The sequence below is a fragment of the Misgurnus anguillicaudatus genome, chromosome 11, assembly GCF_027580225.2.
Source record: "Misgurnus anguillicaudatus chromosome 11, ASM2758022v2, whole genome shotgun sequence".
Classification (NCBI taxonomy): domain Eukaryota; kingdom Metazoa; phylum Chordata; class Actinopteri; order Cypriniformes; family Cobitidae; genus Misgurnus; species Misgurnus anguillicaudatus.
The window spans coordinates 17613855-17633593 of NC_073347.2; the positions used below are offsets into that span (position 1 = coordinate 17613855).

General features: G+C 38.8%; 1 protein-coding gene across 3 annotated transcripts in view; it reads left to right on the forward strand.

The window, feature by feature from the left end:
* The first annotated feature begins 4139 nt into the window (after positions 1–4139).
* Positions 4140–19739, forward strand: part of nrg3a (neuregulin 3a) — a 366558-nt gene continuing 350958 nt past the window's right edge. For all 3 annotated transcript variants that reach the window (XM_055170877.2, XM_055170879.2, XM_055170878.2), the window contains exon 1: positions 4140–6211. In XM_055170877.2, the coding sequence (XP_055026852.2) occupies positions 5518–6211 (694 nt within the window). In that variant the 5' untranslated portion in view covers positions 4140–5517. The remainder of the gene's footprint in view (positions 6212–19739) is intronic.

A 19739-nucleotide genomic window follows, 5' to 3' on the forward strand; every position in this document is an offset into this window, starting at 1 on the left:
TAAAAAGAATCGCCGATAACTTTGTCCCGGTCGGGAAACTTCGTCTCATAACGAAACACGTGCAAGAAATGACGCGAAGGAAACAACGCAAGGTCATCCGTGCAAGACCGGAGTTCTCACGTGATACTTGAATTATTATTAAAAATGGTAGCTTGCTAGAAACTTACCATACAAATTGCATGTGCGGCCATTTGCAACAGAAAGAAGAAGAAATAAAGATTATGAAGGAGGAAATGTTTGGAGAGACTCCTCCCCGAACTTCCAGCTGCCCTGTATGTTGTTCTCTCATTGGCTGTAGGTCATTGCCGATGTTATTGTCAGTCAAAACACATTTCACACGGCATGATTTTGAATCGCCGACAGGTCCAGATATTTAGCATGCCAAATATCTTACGGGTGTCGACGACTCATCTGCGATTCTCTCAGAACGCATCTTTTATAATTCACATTGTGTAATTGTCACTCGCGTGCACAAGCATCGATTTGCCTGTGATTTCGGGCATTTGTCAGCGATTTCTCAAAACCTGTCCACGAGTCAAAATCAGGGCTAAAATCGTGCAGTCTGAACTCTGCATTATAGAGTGCAACAACTCTTGATAAGGGATATCTTTAGAGAGGCATGGTTCATAAGAGTTCAAAATGTTTGAGTGTCTTTATATCAATCAAAGTAGCACTAACCACACCTTTAAACTCATGTTATTAATTGGATTTCAGTGTGCCAGCTTCTGACACAAATTAGCTTTCATTAAAGTAATTAGTCTATGGGTTCGCTTACATTTTTCCTTTAGCGCTGTGAATGTTTAATGGATGTTTTCAAAGAAAACACAAGAAACTAGACTTATTTGTGTGTTGTCAGCCTATGCAGATTGTGTTTGTCAATTGTTGTGAGTGTGACCTACTGTACATAAGGATCAAATCACATTTTGTGGCAAATCACAGTAGAAAACCAGTTTATTCTGAGCTGTTCACATACTTTTTCTTGCCACTGTATATACCTATTGGCCCTTTGCATTAGGATGCATGAGGCTCTAGGCCGGAATGGTCTAATTATTAAGTTGATACAAACTGGCAGATTGATGCATCCCAAGTCAAACAGGTAGAAACACACAGCTCTGGCAGTTTAGAAACAGCATTAGTTTAGATACATGACTAATGAGAAAACATTCAGCTTACAACTCAACCATGGTCTAGCAAACCAAGTATCTCATCATTGAGCAGAAACAGGCATTAGAAGAATAACCCTAATGAAATATAGTATGCTGAAACAAAGGATAAACACAAATGAGTATTCAAATATATCATTCCTGTGTTAGTGATTTTTGAGAAAATATTTATTTGAAGACATTTCCCAAGTCATTTGGGATTGGAACAAATGGAGGCCGCAAATGCAAATGAAATATGTTGTGTAAATAAGTAAATAAATAAATAATACAGGGACTGGGTAAGCAAATGATGACAAATGTACATTTTTTGGGGTCAACGTGTTTAGTATGTACAAAACATCTTCAATAGAAAAAAGTATAAGAGAAATACCCGGTTGGTCTATAGATCTTTTGCGTGTTTGCAAACAGAGATTACTTTTTTTGTGGGTGGAGCCCAACTGGTGGCAAAAAGTGACAGCTCTGCAATAGCGGTGTGAAGTGTTTTAGCTTTAAACTGTGATTTTTATGGATCTGGTGTTCTATCCAAGTCTGTTTCCCCTATGTTTCTCTTTAGTGTAATGTTTCTTATAACGTTTTCACCAAGTTACGTTTATTTTTTAAATAAATTAAAAGTTTTAATGGCTTGGCTACTGATATGTGTGCATGTATGTATGTATGTATGTATGTATGTATGTATGTATGTATGTATGTATGTATGTATGTATGTAATGTATATGTATTGTTCTTTATTGATAAATCAATAATTTTTACAGTATGAATCGCTCAAGTACATATAAGAGCAATACTATCATGTATTCTATATAATATCATTTATTAAATATTCATTATTTTCATGTTTTCAATTATTTATTTCTTATATTTATAGCCTACGTGTTTGTTCTAAAACTACTATAAAACTATTATGTTTACATACAATTTAATTTGTATATGCTTGTTTATAAATTATTAACACTTTACATCGTGTGTGTGTGCTATATTTATATATTTATTAAGTATGTAACATCATAATTTAAGAACAAACAGGAAGAAGACATGGGCTAAGATATAAGGTAAAAAGGAGAAAGCGAAAAAATTATGAAATAATTAATAAATGGTGATATTATTGATATTATGAACTCGTTCATTTATCCTTTTAAATAAATGATAAACGTAACGTGATAAAAACGCTATGAGACACAGAGGGATGAGACTTCGACAGAACACTTGGACATCTTCTCTAATTATTTTCTATTCTAATTATTAAAAGATTTCCAAATGATTTCATCCCTCCAGTCTGTCCGGTTGAGGGCTTATTGCAACAATAAACACCTATGTTTATCTTCAAATGGTGTCTTCGATGACAGTAAACTATAAAAATGAAGGTCATCTATTTTTGGCATTGCTATTCTGACACTCAACAGCACAAGACGACATTTTCTAGTGAGTTATATTGTTCGTTTCACTCGTGTCTAATTCATTTCTACTGTTTTTCTGCCACCACATTTTTGTATTGTTGTTAGTATGAGCAAACATACAGGTCACTTAACAGTTAAACATAGCAGATGTAGTATGCACATTGTCCCCACACATACTATATAGCACAGACTTTATACTGTAGCAGTGTTTTAGTGCTCAAGAATAGATTTTGCTAATTCAGTGCATACTATTATGCTAAGTGATTTCTGACACATGGCTTATCTTTTATTCTTCATGTCAAGTGATGACGTAAGGAAAAACTGTTTTCAGGTCCAAACCTTCACTCATTTCAATAGAGGATATTATTTAAACAGCCACTATTTATTCATATCACACATTTAAGCAAAAAAGCACCTAGAGAATCACCTTTTACACACTGGTGACGCAAGCAAAAAGAAAAAAACTGTTATGTAAATCACAAAACCACAGATCTGTGCATGAATCTTCTGTACATTGAATTATATTTTAAGTTTTTATTGCTGTTAAAAAAAGGCAATTGTCAAAGCAGTTTGTATGTAGTTTACAAGGTGGCTGCATCCGCGTTCATTTTGTATGATTTGCTTTTGCCCCGTAAGGGGTTAGGGGTGGGGGTTCAGTTTTGTTTTCAAAATAATCGTACGGTTTTGTACAATTTACTTCGTGTGAAGTCATGAATTAGTTACCTTGTAAAATATGTACAAATTCCTGTGAGATCAAAATGGAATTTCTTTGCTTCATTTTTTTGTGCCCCCCTATTAGTAGGCAGTTGATAGGCAGTTTATGTTATGAATGATATCACTAGCATCACTAGAGTCTTCTGAATGGTTCATATGGCATCATTAGGGTTAACTGGATGGATGATAGAGCATCACTAGACTGTTGTGAGTGGTCTGACAGGGCATCATTAGGGTTTACTGTGTGGTTGATAGAGCATCACTAGGTTGTTTTCGGTGGTTGATAGGACATCATTAGGGGTGGTTGAAAGGGTTTAATATATGTATGATTTCTTAGAAATAATGTATTTGTTTGAACCAGTAATAAATGTATTTTGAATATATTTCCATTATCACTCATTAATATTTTACTGTTGATGACACACATTTCGGAAAATATCAACTCTTAGTGATCGTACACATCTCCTAATACTTGCTTTCTAATAATTGCTCTTTAATTTTCCTCCCTCTCTTTCTTGCCTTGAGCAGGGGCTGGTTGTGTGACTGACATCTTGAAGGCGAGATGCTGGAGACTCACTTTGTTTACAGCAGTCAGTAATCTCTTTTTCTGCTAATACCGCAGAGCACTGACATGGATCTCTTCATTTCTCTCTCGTATCTTGTCTTTCTCTTTCTCTCTCTCTCTCTCTCTCTCTCTTGCCCTTTGCTGCTCTCTTTTTCTATCTCATCCTGCTGTAAACTCTTATACTTATCTCTTCTCATTTCTCCCCTCCCTCTTTTATGTCTGATGGACGTCTCTCTCTCTCTCTCTCTCTCTCTCTCTCTCTCCCTCTCTCTCAAAAGGGGTGGGGAATATTCTTGTGAGGAGAGCAGGTGCAGTGCCTCTATCGCTCTGTCTCTCTCCCTTTCCTGGCATCAGCAGTAGGGAAGAGCAGAAAGCTGTCTATGTATGTGTGCGTGTATGTGTCTGGCTGCAGTGTCGTAGGCACAGGAAGGCTGGAGCCGTTGCAAAATCCCACAGGAGATTAGAGCTGGAGCACACGCTCGTCCGGACTCTTTACAAATGGCAGCCCTAGGAGAGAGCATCGGACAGGCAGAACAAACAGAAAACAGACGGAACCAGAATAAGGAACGGATGAATTTTGTCTCGTGGAAAAACTGCATGCTGTAATTTTTTACCGTCTCCTTTTCTCTCTCTGTCTGTCTTTTACAAGCTCACTCCTCCCTTCATCTCTCTGCTCCTCTCTCTCTTTCTCTCTCTCTTTCTCTCTCGCGCTCTCGCAGTGGTGGAATGTAGATGGGGCTGAGTGTGCGCTCGCTGCTCGGCACGATATTAACGACTTGCTGTACGACGACGGGTTTCTCAGCAGCAAGAAGGGATTTACAACAGTAACGAGTCTGACAACAATACCATCCATCGCCATTCTTTTGCAGCCTGCATGCTGTGGAAAACTCTGATACTGCCACTGTTTCCTCTTCTAGGTCTTGGCTGGATCGTCTTAGCCGGAGCTCATGTGCACTTGGTTCGTTCCGCAGATCCCTGCTCCCGTAAGGATGCTATAAATCTGCAGAAGCTTCTGTCGTTGAAGGGGACATATTGCATCTCGGTCAGTGCAGACTGGTTTTCTCTGAAGGGATCTGCTTTTTTGGGATGTGTATAGCTGAGTCAGCGTTACAAATACAGAACCGCTAATCCGATCGAGATCTGGAAAAGGAATTAACAAGATCAAAAGGGGCAGAGAGGAAAATACTAATGGGGTAACTTTTACTGAACTCCTTGTTAACGTATAATACTAATCTCAAGGAAATGATATAGAAAAATCATTCTATCTGCACGAGAGGGATTTGATTATCTGACACAGGAGAAAGTGCTACTGCAACGGAGTCAACATGCAGATGGCTTCACTCCTCCCTTTTCTTTTGCTCTGCACCTTTATTTAAAATTTGATCGTTTTGATCTGGAAGTCGTATGGACATATTACTGGACTGTCTCTTACTGGATTTTGAGTTTTCTACCTCTGGAATTCTATTGGATATATGCGCATGTCTGATTGTGAGTATGTGTGTTAGTTTTTGGCAGTGTGGGATGTGATCCAGGGAATGTCTGCCCGACTGTATTTGTGAAGATTTTGGTATTATTCTGTCCTCATTTCACTTTTCAATGCCTGCCCGGCAATTTGCCTCGGGTTTCCTATGTTTGTTGAGCTCCCGGCCTTGGGGTTAACCCTTTTTGTGCCACGGGCAAGATGAGTGACAGCTCTGGAACAATGAACAACTCGGGCGCCATGGTGCTGGAGGAGCCCGACGTAAGGGGAGGTTCTGGTGGACGCGACCAAGCCCAGGCTCCTGCGCGTGGTGGTCCTTTTAGGTGTGGGAGCTGTGCCCTCTGGCCTCGCCAACAGACCTGGCTCTGCGTAGTTCCACTTTTCATCGGATTTATAGGTCTGGGGCTGAGCCTCATGCTGCTGAAATGGATCGTAGTGGGTACTGTGAGAGACTACGTGCCTACAGACTTGGTGGATGCCAAGGGTATTGGCCAAGACCCCATCTTTCTGTCCAAACCAAGCACTTTTCCTAAAGGACCTGAGACCACTACCACTACTACTATTGGAGTGCTTAGCTCTGTCAGCCCCACTGTCACCACGGTGGTGAGGGGCAGGACTCGTATAGTAACTCAGCCAAACGTCCCCCCTAGAGGTGGCGGGGCATCCGGCAGCCAGGTGACACAAAAGAGTCCTTCTACGCGCTTTGTCACGCGTCATCCGCCCCTAACTATCACAGCGGCCTCCACAACATCTACTGTCCAAACATCCACCTCTAGCCCTTCTCCCTCCAACCCTGCTGTTCTAAATGACTCCACCCAAATGTGGACGAAAGAGCAGTCATCCACCGAGAGGCAAATGACCACACCTGGTCGAACCCATGTCAGCCGCAAGACACGTGAGTTTGATACTTTCTAATTGGTTCTTGCTGGTTTTGCTTTTGCCAACAATAGATGTTGTATTCTTGGTGGGAAGTGTTAGTGAGGTGAACCAGTTCCTCTGACATTTACTTTTTAATATTATATTGTGTAATTACAGTGTTTTTATTTTAATTGCCCTTTCTATACTTAAAGATACATAAAGATGAATAGTAATTACTATGTGGCACAGTTAGATTTTTATTTTACAATGTGTTTAAAATATATCCTTAGATATATACTGTACATATGTCTAGGGTTAGGTATCTATCTATCTATCTATCTATCTATCTATCTATCTATCTATCTATCTATCTATCTATCTATCTATCTATCTATCTATCTATCTATCTATCTATCTATCTATCTATCTATCTATCTATCTATCTATCTATCTGGCAGTCGCTTACTTAGCTGAGGCAAAGGCAAAGCATAAAGGACTTGTGTGTGCGAGCGTGCAGTCTCGTCTATTATGTCGCCAGGGAGCGGCAGATATGACAAACATGTAGACCACTCCCGTCATTGTGAATATGCAACTGTAAAATTAAGAATATCTGGAGATATCAAGGTACAAAATCATATTTACTGTTTATTGATATAGTGAATAGACTCCTGCATATACCATCTATGTATCGTTTCTCTATGTTTCCTCTGCTGTTGCACTTTGAATAGATTAAACACAAGTCACATTGAGAGAAAAAACAAGTGTTTTTATCATGCATATCTTAAAACTATTCAGTACAACTTATCGTGAAACACAATGAGTTGCTTTATCTTGTTGTTATTCGAAGTCTAAATTGATGTGGGTTTGGTAATAGCACAAAGGTTTCTTGTTTTCTAGTTTTATTTACATTGATTTTTTTCAAAGTCTGAGGCACATTAAAGGGCTTGTATATATTGTGATGTCTGCAAGGGAATGTCACTGACTGAAATTGTTTCTTTGGCATCGCATTTGTCGATTTTCTCCTCAGTATTGCATTATTAGAAGGGCTCTGGATGACAGTGTCTAACGACGAGGACTATAACATAAATAAAGCCTGTGTAATGCTTTAATATCCCCATGTCGTGTAAAGGTAGATTTAGGACTGTCCTGCCCTTTCTGAAGACAGGGTTGAGGGCGATGATGTGTCATTTTTATTTCGGCAGATTAAATAACTGCTCATGTTAAATAAAAGCAGTTCTTCCCCTCAGAATTATAATTTGGTTATTTATTCACTACTTCACTATTGTATTGTGAAATTATGAGGTACCTCGCGTATTAAACATCACTTTTGCAAACTAGTCTTTGAAAATTGTCTCATGTGCAAATGTAAAACGAGCACTCTCTACAATAGTGTATTCGGGTCATGACGCGTAAAATATCACTGTCATTGATAAACGTGCTTAAATTCATGAATGCGTCGTCGTGCCTTATCTTGCACACGTGCTTGGGGGCATTACGCAACTCTAAGGTGTGATGCTGATGTGATTGTAATGCTATTGCTTTCTGTCTTCAAACCGACCGGATACCTTCACAATAAATCATTGCTAGTGTTGTAGTTCTCGAGACCACTTTTTAAAGGTCTTGGTCTTGTCTGGGAATCGACCGCATTTTTACTCGGTCTTGTCTCGGTCTCAAATAAAGAGGACTCGGAATTTTATTTCAAGGCTGGTCAAGACCACAGCTGATGGCACATCACAAATTTATTTTTTATCATTAATTTTATGCAGTTTATTCAGGTTTGGCATATGATGTTGGCATTGTTTAAGCATTGTTTAAGTTTCTCCAAATGACAAATTTTCTAATTTTATTACTATAAACCCCTGCATTGTGTTAAGTGGATGACAAGCCATGGAAAGACTAAATGGTTAAGTTGATTTCAGCTCTTAAGTGTTTGTTCACTTTTATTTGCTTATAAACAAAGATAAATTCCCACATATCTGCAATGCCTTTGATTATTTTATCAACTTCTCTGATGGCACGACACAGGCACGCACACACACACACAGACAAGAAGTGCCTAATCATATGCATATTCCACATTTTATCATAAGTGTTTTAATGCAGTGACTTGCACTGATCTTGGTTTTGACTTGGTCTCGGCCTGTCTTGGTCTTGACTTGGTCTCAACCCTTTAAAGTCTTGGTCTTGTCTCGGTCTCGACCTGTCTTGGTCTTGGTCATGAATTGGTCTCGGTTTAGGTGGTCTTGACTAAAACACTAATCATTGCATCAGCTCATGGGCACAAACATCAAGGTTGTTTGGCTGTACTTCTAGATACATAATTCTAGATATTTAACTACGTAGTAAGGATTATTTTAGCATTCCTCTGTAATACAATCCTGTAGACCTATGAATGCCCTAATATAATATGATAAGCCCTGTAATATCAGAGTCAGACAGTATGAGGATGTTGTGCCTCATCACTTTATGATATTACGCTCTTGTGTTTTAATCCAAATCAATTTGCATTCATTCACAAATAATGACTCTTTTGTTAATCGAAATATACGTTAGTTTCTTCTAGTTGGTAGGGAAAAATTGCTTTTCTAAAGTGTGTGTGGTTACAGTACAAGAACATAACAATTCCAAGTATTGTTTTCTCTGCTTTCTTTTTACCCTAGTACAATTTTTGCTAAATTTATCTTATTATTTTCCCTGTGCACGGTAAGATGGACCCCTCTTTTGCCGTAGTAATACAAAAAGAAATCATAGACTTTATGAGATGTCATGGGTGTTTGAGCAAAGTCTTATCATTCTGTATACTGCGGTTGTAATTCATTACTATTGCAATTGTCTGACAGAGGATAACTTAATCCTATAACTCCCAGCAACAATTGCCTGCCTTTATCAATATCACAGTGAAAAGATAACTGAACCATTTGTGTCCCTAATGTGTTTGAGAGCTCACAGCTGCGGCTCATGTTAAAATTTATTACTTCTCACCTCTAGGAGGATTTGAGAAACACATCTTTTTGCACACTCTTTTGGGATAAAAACAATTTGGTTTGCACAAGATTGGTCATGTTGAATTGAGTGGCCTCTAATATTGGTACTTTTGATTATACGTCCTGTACTTGAGGAGGTGCAGGTTGTGATATATGCTCATATATTTGTGTATAAAGTGTAGATACTGACTATAAAAAGTAATTTCTCAATTTGATCGATTATGAAGTTGCAGAATCAACAGTAGCATTAAGTAAAAACAGCTTTAGCTGAATCTGGCTGACATGATTTCTGGTTCCAGCTGAATGCTATTTAATGACCATTGATTCTTTCTTTGTTTTGTCGCACCAGGCCGATTGTGTAGATTAGTTCATGTCACCTAGCACATTGCATTGACCATGTACCACACTGTCCCACTATTTTGACTAAAAGTACGAATAAGACCATGATTCTGACATAAAAATCATTGGCAGTGCTAATTGACCTAAACTCATTCAGAATTCAGAACCGATCAGGGCTTTGTTTATCTCATCTGTTTTTTTCTTTTAATAGAAAGCCATGAAAGTGCTGCTATCCAGCTCCATTACAGATTAATTTTACTATGAGACCAATGCTGAAAAATTTTAATGTCACTTTGATTTATCCTTTTAAGGTGTCCTAACGGAGGGATGAAGCCTTAAATATTAATGCTTAGAAAGGGAAACATGTTCAATATGTAGAAGAGTATGTGAATAATTGACAAGGCTATGCTGAAAAATTATCAGGGAAAGGGATAAGACATGTGCAGGGTTTTATAAATAGAGGTGAAGGAGAGGGAGATGAGAGTGGGACATAGAGACAGGACCCAGCATGTCATTGGGTTGGACCTGCCAGAACCAAATCCTTACTTTGCCTAGTCAAAATCCTTTGAAATGTATAGTTTTGTATGATATCATTGCATATTAAAGAGCCTTTGGGTAAGGAATTATGGAATGGAGTCTTAATGTATTAATCTGTATGATCTACCAATATACAGTACCTTCATAGAAATGATATGTGTGGTCACAGTGACGTACCTTCTTTCAAATGTCCTCACCCATTTAATCATTTTCATATTTTTCCAGCAACCTTATTTCTTTCACTGATTGTTATTCTTAGTGTGTCGGATACTATTTAAATGAAGGCCATTATCAACCATTTTACCACTTCGTATTCAAAATGACGTTTACAACTTTGACTCAAATGTAGCATTAAAATGGCAGCTGACATTTTTGAATGAAGGAACGGATTTTAGATGCAGTAGTAACATTCACAATTATAAACTCTCGAAAGCCCGGACGGATATTTGGTGGTATTGAACTCGGGTTCAAATGCAAATCATTTTTGCATTTTCCATTAAGTTTCACGCCACACAAGGAGTGCAATATTCATGAATCGTGGGCCGATCAGTACTTTCTTTAGCAGCAATTTTGATAAATGAAACTTTTTGGTTTCTGGGGGTAACAGATATGCCCCACAAGAGGACTGCTTAAATCGTTGGGGATAAAAGATGCATGGGGTGTTTATAAGAAAGCAATGAGCTGTTCATCAAATATGCTGGAGGCAGATATTAAAGGAGGTAGTTTTGTCTTCATTACCACAGGTTTAGTTTCCATCACGGGGATTGGGAGTCTATATCAGTCATATGCTGTAGAGGAATATTACAAGCGTTGTTTAGAAATGCATATTTCTTTGATTCGATAGACAGAGGTACTCATATCGTATGTGATTGTGAATGTCAGTGTCATAAATGTCATGATGCTTCCTGAGCCAATGCTAATTTTTGTGGCCATGTTTCACAGTGCAGCTATAGTCAGATGGAAGTTGTAATCTTATTGCATTTGACTGAAATAAATGTTGCCTGCATGCAGCCCGGACCTGTTTACTTTTAGTATTATTTACATTTGCTTTAATCTTTGCCATTCCACTCATTTCATCTCTATAGTCTCACTGTGGTACGGTTTTGCTGGCTTTTTTCAAACCCTTTAACATTTGTGGACAAACAAATAAGTGGTTTTGGTTGTTGCCTTGGTCACTTGATGGCATTTAGCCTTTACAGACGAATTCCACACTGTGACTTCAAAAGATGCTGACCAGCATGACAAATAAGGACCATAACCCACAACGAGCCATTCTTCTGAAGCTCAGCCAATCAGAGCTCAGGGAAAATGTTTTCATCAGTCCAAAAAATAAAGGCTGTGAATCTCTATTGTGAATCATGCTTATTACTGATGCATCTTAAAGATTATTGAATATCCAAGATATATGGTCATTATAATGCTGGAGGATTTTTAACTAACGGTGCGTTTACACCAACCGCGTTTCAGGCGTCAAAGTCACGTCTACCGCGTCTTGTTTGCCGCTTGAAAAGTTTGAATGCATTCGCGCGTGTAGAGCGAAGTAGACGCGCAGAAAAAACAAGCATTTGACGCGCGTCAGAGGCAAAATCGCCTTCTTGTGGGAGGGGCAAGTGCTATGCGGTTGTCTGTTTGCAAGATGACTGATGTTGATTGTACATTTATCGAGAGAGTTACCGGTTTGTATTTGGTAACCTTACTATTTGGGAAAAATAAATGGCACGGTCGATAAACGTCACATGACTCAAAAGTGAAATGTGTATTACAACTTACCAGGTTGCCCAAAGTCCTCACTGACACTCTTCCAAGCGAGGTCCTTTTTATTCCTGTCTCTTCTATAGAAATAAGAACTTGTGTCGTAAAGCTCCGGGTGACTGCTTCGGACAATATCAAGCGTTCTTTCAGGTTGAATGAATGGGCGGGGCTGCATCCACAGCAGCAAACAGGCTCCTGATTGGTTAACGCAGCGAGACATTTCCGCCAATGTTCAAATTTTTCAAATCGGGGATCAGGCGCCAATTCGCATCAAACACAAAATGCATAAAAAGCACCATTCGCGCTTATCGCGCACAACGCTCAATTCGAGGTTTTCGCGTGAGCTTAGACGCATGAATGAGGCGGAAATGCGTCTCCCGCGCCAAATGCCTCATCCGCGCCGCGGGACCTCCAAATGCGCGTCAACGCGTCTTCACATTGACTTAACATTGAAATCACTCACGCTTCACGTTTCTACAGCGGTTGGTGTAAACGCAGCATTACAGTCACAATATTCAGTACTGCATTTTATATACATTTATATCACCAGGTTTTGGGAAACCCGCAACTACCAGTACATTTTTTATTGTGATTTCCAGCTCTGATATTTTCATGGAAATAAATAAAATTCTGCTCATAATCAAAACTTACATATTGACCATATACGTTTATATAATTTATTTCTAATAATTGCTATTTGTGAGTGCAATACCTTTCCAAATTGTCATTGTCTTTCTTTCAGTTCTACCTAAGGGATCCAAGAGTGCATCCCACTCCTGGCATCTGTTATGAGCTATTGATTCATTTTGATTTTCTGTAAGACTTTGCCACTCAGCAGTTTGACTAGGATCACTTTTAGGGTGAAAGGTCTGATTGCTCACGCACAGCATTTCTTTCTCTTCCTGAGCTCAGTTAGATAGTCCACCAAACTCTGTCGTACCTATAGGGCTCTTCTTACCTGCTAGTTACCTGGTCGCATTTATATTACAAACAATTTTATAATTCAATTTCATCCCTGAATTTGGAAGTGTAGCACCATGAAATTGGCTAGGCTTTACTTAAGAGGTTTTTCCAGCCAGCTCTATTTACAGGAACCACTGATTTTTTTCCAAACCCTGTACTTCTAGTTTTCTTTATATTTTAGTTCAAAAGTAGTGGTCTGTCACATGCTGCCATTGATTCACCCTTCAGCACTTGACAGGTGTACTTTGACTAAATCTATCAAACTACAGATTTACTCTAGTTTGACTTTACAAAAATAGAGACTCTATTAGTCTCGGTGCTAAGCTGTCTGAAAAGTACAGCTGAAGTAGAGGATGTCTTTCCCAAAGCCATGTGGGAACCATCCTGCAGCCATTATAATGTGATCCCTTATGCCTCAATTTATTTAAACTGCGTAGAGCTGTGACCTTCCCCGGCAGTATTACCTAAGCAAGTTCTATGGAAAATCTTATTAAGTTTTGCTTTTATTAAGTTTTATCTAGATGGCACTCATGGCAGAATACAGGTGCTGGTCATACAATTAGAATATCATCAAAAAGTTGATTTATTTTACTTATTCCATTCAAAATGTGACACTTGTGTATTATATTCATTCATTACACACAGACTGATATATTTCAAATATTTATTTCTTTAATTTTGATTATTAGAACTGACAACTAAGGAAAATCCCAAATTCAGTCTCTCAGAAAATTAAGACCAATACAAAGAAAGGATTTTTAGAAATCTGGGCCAACTGATAAGTATGCACCTGAAAAGTATGAGCATGTACAGCACTCAATACTTAGTTAAGGCTCCTTTTGCCTGAATTATTGCAGCAATGCGTCGTGGCACGGTATCGATCAGTCTGTGGCACTGCTCAGGTGTTATGAGAGCCCAGGTTGCTCTGATAGTGGCCTTCAGCTCTTCTGTATTGTTGGGTCTGGCATAACACATCTTCCTCTTTACAATGCCCCATAGATTTTCTATGGGGTTAAGGTCAGGCAAAGTTGCTGGCCAATTAAGAACAGGGATTCCATGGTTCTTAAACCAGGTACTGGTAGCTTTGGCACTGTGTGCAGGTGCCAAGTCATGTTGGAAAATGAAATCTGCATCTCCATAAAGTTGGTCAGCAGAAAGGGAGCATGAAGTGCTCTTAAACTTCCTGGTATATGGCTGCGTTGACCTTGCACCTCAGAAAACACAGTGGACCAACACCAGCAGATGACATGGCACCCCCAAACCATAACTGACTGTGGAAACTTTACACTGGACCTCAAGCAACGTGGATTGTGTGCCTCTCCTCTCTTCATCCAGACTCTGGGACCCTGATTCCAAATAAAATGCAAAACATAACTTTGGACCACTCAGCAGCAGTCCAGAAGCGAGACGCTTCTGACGCTGTTTGTTGTTCAAGAGTAGCTTAACACAAGGAATGTGACAGCTGAAACCCAGGTCTTGCATAGCTCTGTGCGTAGTGGTTCTTGAAGCACTGACTCAAGCTGCAGTCCACTCTTTGTGAATCTCCCCCACATTTCCAGGGTGTAGTTATCCCTATTGCTTGTACACTTTTTTCTACCACATCTTTTCCTTCCCTTCGCCTGTCTATTAATGTGCTCGGACACAGAGATCTGTGAACAGCCAGCATCTTTTGCAATGACATTTCGTGTCTTGCCCTCCTTGTGCAAGGTATCAGTGGTCGTCTTTTGGACAACTGTCAACTCGGCAGTCTTCCCATGATTGTGTAGCCTACTAGACTGAGAGACAATTTAAATGGCATTGCAGGTGTTTTGAGTTAATTACCTGATTAGAGTGTTGTACCAGGTGTCTTCAATATTGAACCTTTTCACAAAATTCTAATTTTCTGAGATACTAAATTTAGGATAATCCTTAATTGTCAGTTCTAACCATCTAAATTAAAAGAACTGACATATGAAATGTATTAGTCTGTGTGTAATGAATGAAAATAATTTACAAGTTTCATTTTTGAATGGAATTAGTGAAGTAGTCTACAGTAATGTTTAGTATAGTGTAATATTACAATATAATGTGGTAATGCAAAATAATTCCAGTATAATATGAATATGGAACATGTTTATGGTTTAGTGTTGATTAAGGGATACTTATATGGCTGTATTTAGGGTCTGAATTGAGAGACCTGAATTAATTATAACATTTACCTTGTTGAATGTTGGCAAAATGGCTATTCGTCAAGGGCTTGTGCTTGGTCTTAAGGTTGTTGTTTTGACAATTTTTCTTCTTTGCACAATAGCTGAAACTCTAAAAATAAAGTTATAACATTCCAAATTTTGTGGAAATATAAAGTTTGATAAGACAAATCAGTTGGAAAAATCACTGTTATTATCACTGTTTTGCTTAACCCCCTTTCTTTTTCTCTATCCTCTGAAATGTTGGTTGACGCCTAATGTTTTCCTTTCCATTTATGTTTCTATTCCTCTCTCATTTTCTTGCTCATGGTCATCAAGGCACAGGCACAGAACACCTCAGGACACTGCTCAGATGGAAGAGTAAAGAGGGTCCTTGCACACACCCACAAACACATTTTGATGTCTTACTAAGGTTACTGAATGGTGGAGACGGGGCGGGCCCTCAAGCGTTTTACGCTTCTGTGTGGTCAGCACTCCCACAGCGAGCATCTGAGCTCGTATGAGTGCACGGCCAGTACGGATGCTGACTGTTAGAGGCCATATGTGTTGTTTTCCAGCTCACATGCGGCTGGCGTCCAGAGGGGGGAACGCGTCAGCTCATGCGTTGTCACTCAATCGTTTCAGCCACCTGTCAAGCGTTACTGATGGAGCCATGCCGAGCCTCACAGCTCTGATCATAAATGAATGGTGTGGTAATGGGGTCTAATATGCATGATGTACAATTTAAGTACAACATTTCAGATATGTCAGATAGGATTTCAAATGGTTTGCTTTGAAACCACAGTTGTTTACTCTGGACTGTGCGTAGCTGCATACTGAGTGACAGGAAAGAAATAAGGAAGCCCAGGTGGAATTTGTGCCGTTTTTGCTGGGATTTTGTATGACTAAATCCAGATATCTGCGAAATGTTTTGAACATGGTAAAGAGTCTGTCTACAAATACACTGGTTTCCTATGACTTGTAATTTCATTGAAATGATCATGAAAAGCAATTGCAAAAATGAACTGGAAATAAAACTGCTAATATAATATTTTTATTTTCATTGTTCGACGATCAACATTTTACAAATCTCTCCTGTTGAAACAGGCCTTATTGTGTGCTCTTTTTGTGAAAAGGATATGAAAATAAGCATTTAGGCAGCGTTTGGCCTAAATGGTAATCGTGAGATGAGCTCTCTCTAACTAACCATGTCTGATTTCTATAGAGTTGTTCAATCTAGCAGTAATAGCAGTGTATAAAACCATATAACTATCCCACTGTCTCACTATATTACTACCAGCTGACTTTTTGCTTGGATGGTTCGCCAACAGCGAGCCTTGTGCAATCTTCTTGCTCCTCGCCCACACCCCCCTTCCCTCTATGTAGGACACTGTGTTAAATTATACATCTTATGTTCTATAGCTTGGCCCAGAAACACATTCTTTTCTATATCCAGTGTAAATAATTAATAATACAGCATTATTCTCTGTTGCTCATACCTTTGTTGCCAACCATAACATTTGTGAAACACTTGCCAGTAAGTATTGAAGAGGCCAACAGAAAGAAGTAATGGTAACATGTCACGTTAGGGATGAACCGCACCTTCTGCTCAATTTCTGCTCCATTTAGTTCTATCAGAGAGTCACATTGTTGCCGGGAAATAGACTTTAGTGAATCTTATCTCATGGTTAGGTTGTGCCCACACTTCTCGGATCTGACACAAAATCGAGAGAGTGTGGAGGGCATGATTGACAGCAGTCCAGGGACCCTGAGAGAGACGCTGATTGTGAATAAAGTTCATTTGCGTCTGACTAGCTGTCATTTCCTGACTGACAGTGCGTGAGATGGCAATAGATCGGAGCGAGTGTGACCGTCTTCGCGGTAAATGAGTTATTGAGATGGTGAGTCGAAGCTGTGACGGTGACCAAAGAGCAGTGCAGACGATTCGTGTGAAAGTTCAAGTTTTAAATAACGGTTTAGATAAGACTATTGATTTAGAAATTCATCGGTCAGGATAACTGGAATCCGGATATGTTTTAAACATTGGGGTGCCTCAGTAAGGAAGTAAGTATGTAAGAGAGAAAAGGCTGTATTTTAAAGCTCGGCATTCATGCTTTGAGTCCTGTCATTTCAAAGTTTTGTAAGCGTTGCATTGCTCTCTTATCATCCACAGGAAAGCTGTTCACTATCTTTGGCAGTTGGATCACGAGTATATTCACTGACTGAATACACAAAATCTAAAAATGGTGGCTCCCTTGTAAAAAATACCATTATGTTGTCTGGTATCTATCTCTGTGACAGCAAGGAAGCCCTGGGACATTTCAGAAAAAAATGAAAGAGCGAAATAAATATGAAAAGAGAGTTACTACAGATTAGAGATGAAATCTTTTATTTATGGAGACAAATTCCAGCAAGCTGTGTAGTGAGATCTTTCGGCTCATGCCAACATGCAGGAGTCTAAGGACCAGTGCACAGTGCTGGGGATGGATGCTGTCTAACTGCCTTTCTTATAGAAAAAAAACATTATTTTAAAATGTAGAGGAAATGTACAAATTGTAGTGTATTTTTCTTTTTCTTAGTGCTGTCATAAACAAGTTATTTAACATAACTTAAACTTAATGCCGTCCCCCTTTTATACCTGGAAATCCAAGACACGGCTTCAACATGCAAATTCCATTTGCCAATTCTCATTGGCCATTTTTAGAGAGAAGCAGAGTAATTGGTCTCTTTAGGGCGAACCCCTTGTGAGATCTCACCAACGCAACATCGAGTTTTGATGTTCTGATGAATTTTAGGTTTTGTAGTTCACGAGTCACTTGTTTGTCCTGAGCATTGAACTGTCTACTGGTCTTAAGAAACATCCTCCAGATCTGGCACAGTCTTTGCTTTTTCAGCATCTAGACCTCTTTGGAAAAGTGATTGTTTTATTATTATTTTTTGCAGATTCTGCAAGGGATATGCAAACTTAAATCTCCCATGACACAGGCTGTTTCTGCGTATCTTGAGTACCTATAGAGTAGTATTACATCTTTAATATCTTCGAAGAGTCTTTAGTTTTATCAGATTTATAAAAGACAAGTCAGCTTTACAGATTCTTTCCGATATTGTACGAAAAACAGGAGGAGCGAGTCACAAATCACGCAACACTTTATACAACACTGTTTACCTTATGATTCACTACATGTTCGTGTTTATATAAAATGCCATTACGCACTGATTTCCAACATAACACAGAAGTCTTACTTACCGCATGCAACTTATGACCCGGTTGAGACTTTTCAATGAAATCCAGTGTTAAACAAACACGCACACAAAACTTACTATATCCATTGTTTCCATAAGGTTGGCTTACTTCTCCTTACATCCAAAAGCACACTTCTTCTTTCGTGCTATTGTTGAGTCTTGATATAAACAAAGTGTGAAGTAATGTCTGTGACTTATAGCTTCCCGGTTTTTGCTCTCCCACTGATTGACGTGTGGGTGTGGTTTTCTGTGGGAAGGGCCCATAAAAAGAAGTGATACGTATAGCTTAACCCTGAAACGCCAACTGGACCCGTATTCAAAAAACGTATACAAAAAAAGTGCATTCGGCACAGAAATACTCTGTAACACTTCCAACTGCTTTTTTGACACTTTGCCTATGTTTGGCATGAGTTATCCAACTCTTAAACTTTCTTAATAAGTCAGAATGCATGAAATACTGTTGAACCCCCCTTCCCCTTAAGCTCAGCTGTATGTTATCTGATAAAATTGTCATCATTTACATCCCACTTTATATTTAGTTTGAACCCCATTAAGAGTTCAAGATTAGGGAATGCTGGCAAGATGCTTACTCTGCTCTTTATCATACAATATAATTGAAGGGCTTAAATGCTTTTTTGCATTTTTTAAGCTTGAATATCCTGGTCACTTTTCACATTCATTAGATGAAAACAATCAGCTTGGACATCTTGCCCAACATCCCGTTTTTGTGCCTCAGAAGAATGTGATTTGAGTTTTGAACGACATGATGGAGATTAAGACTTTTAACTCTCTACACTGTAAAAAAGTTCCGTGGAAATTGCGGCTGGGTTGCCGGTAATTTGCCATAGATTTGGATTTGTGTTTTTGCTGGCGACATTTTGTTCGGGGTTAGATGAACATTAAACATTTGCGGGTCTTTGTCTTTGCAGAGTAAAACTAAAAAACAGCATCAAGTAAAACATTCTGGGAAACAAAATCTGAAGCAAAAAACAGAAAAAGGTTGATGATGATTTTTGGTTCCCAGAATGCTTTGCATGAGGCTGTTATTTTGTGGTTTTGTTCTGTAAAGATAGAGACTTGTTAATGTTTAGAATGAATTTAACTTTGAACAAACTCTTGCCAGTGGATGACATGCATTTGGATCTGCGGTGGATTACCGGCAACCCGGCTGCAATAACATTGTAATTTCTACTGATTTTTTTTACAGTGTAGAGCTCTTATTATTGTTTTTATCACTAACAATATTAAACACCTCCGCAAACTTGTCACTGTTATTTAATTAGGACTTAGTATTGAGTATTTAGGATGAAACTAAATACTCAATACTGGCAGGGACAAAAGAAAACTTTATTTTTTAACTCATGTTGATTCACTAATCTAAAAATCAGAAAGGATGTATGCCCCTTTAAAAATAGAAACATTACATCTCTGACATTTCCTATGTTATACATTTGACATAGGCCTATGTTTTTATTCCAAGTGATTTACAGGACATTCAGGATACATTTTATGTGCCTTTGCTGGAAAACTCATGACCTTGGGTTTTATGTCACTATTAGTATGGTGGCTGGTGTCACTGTGT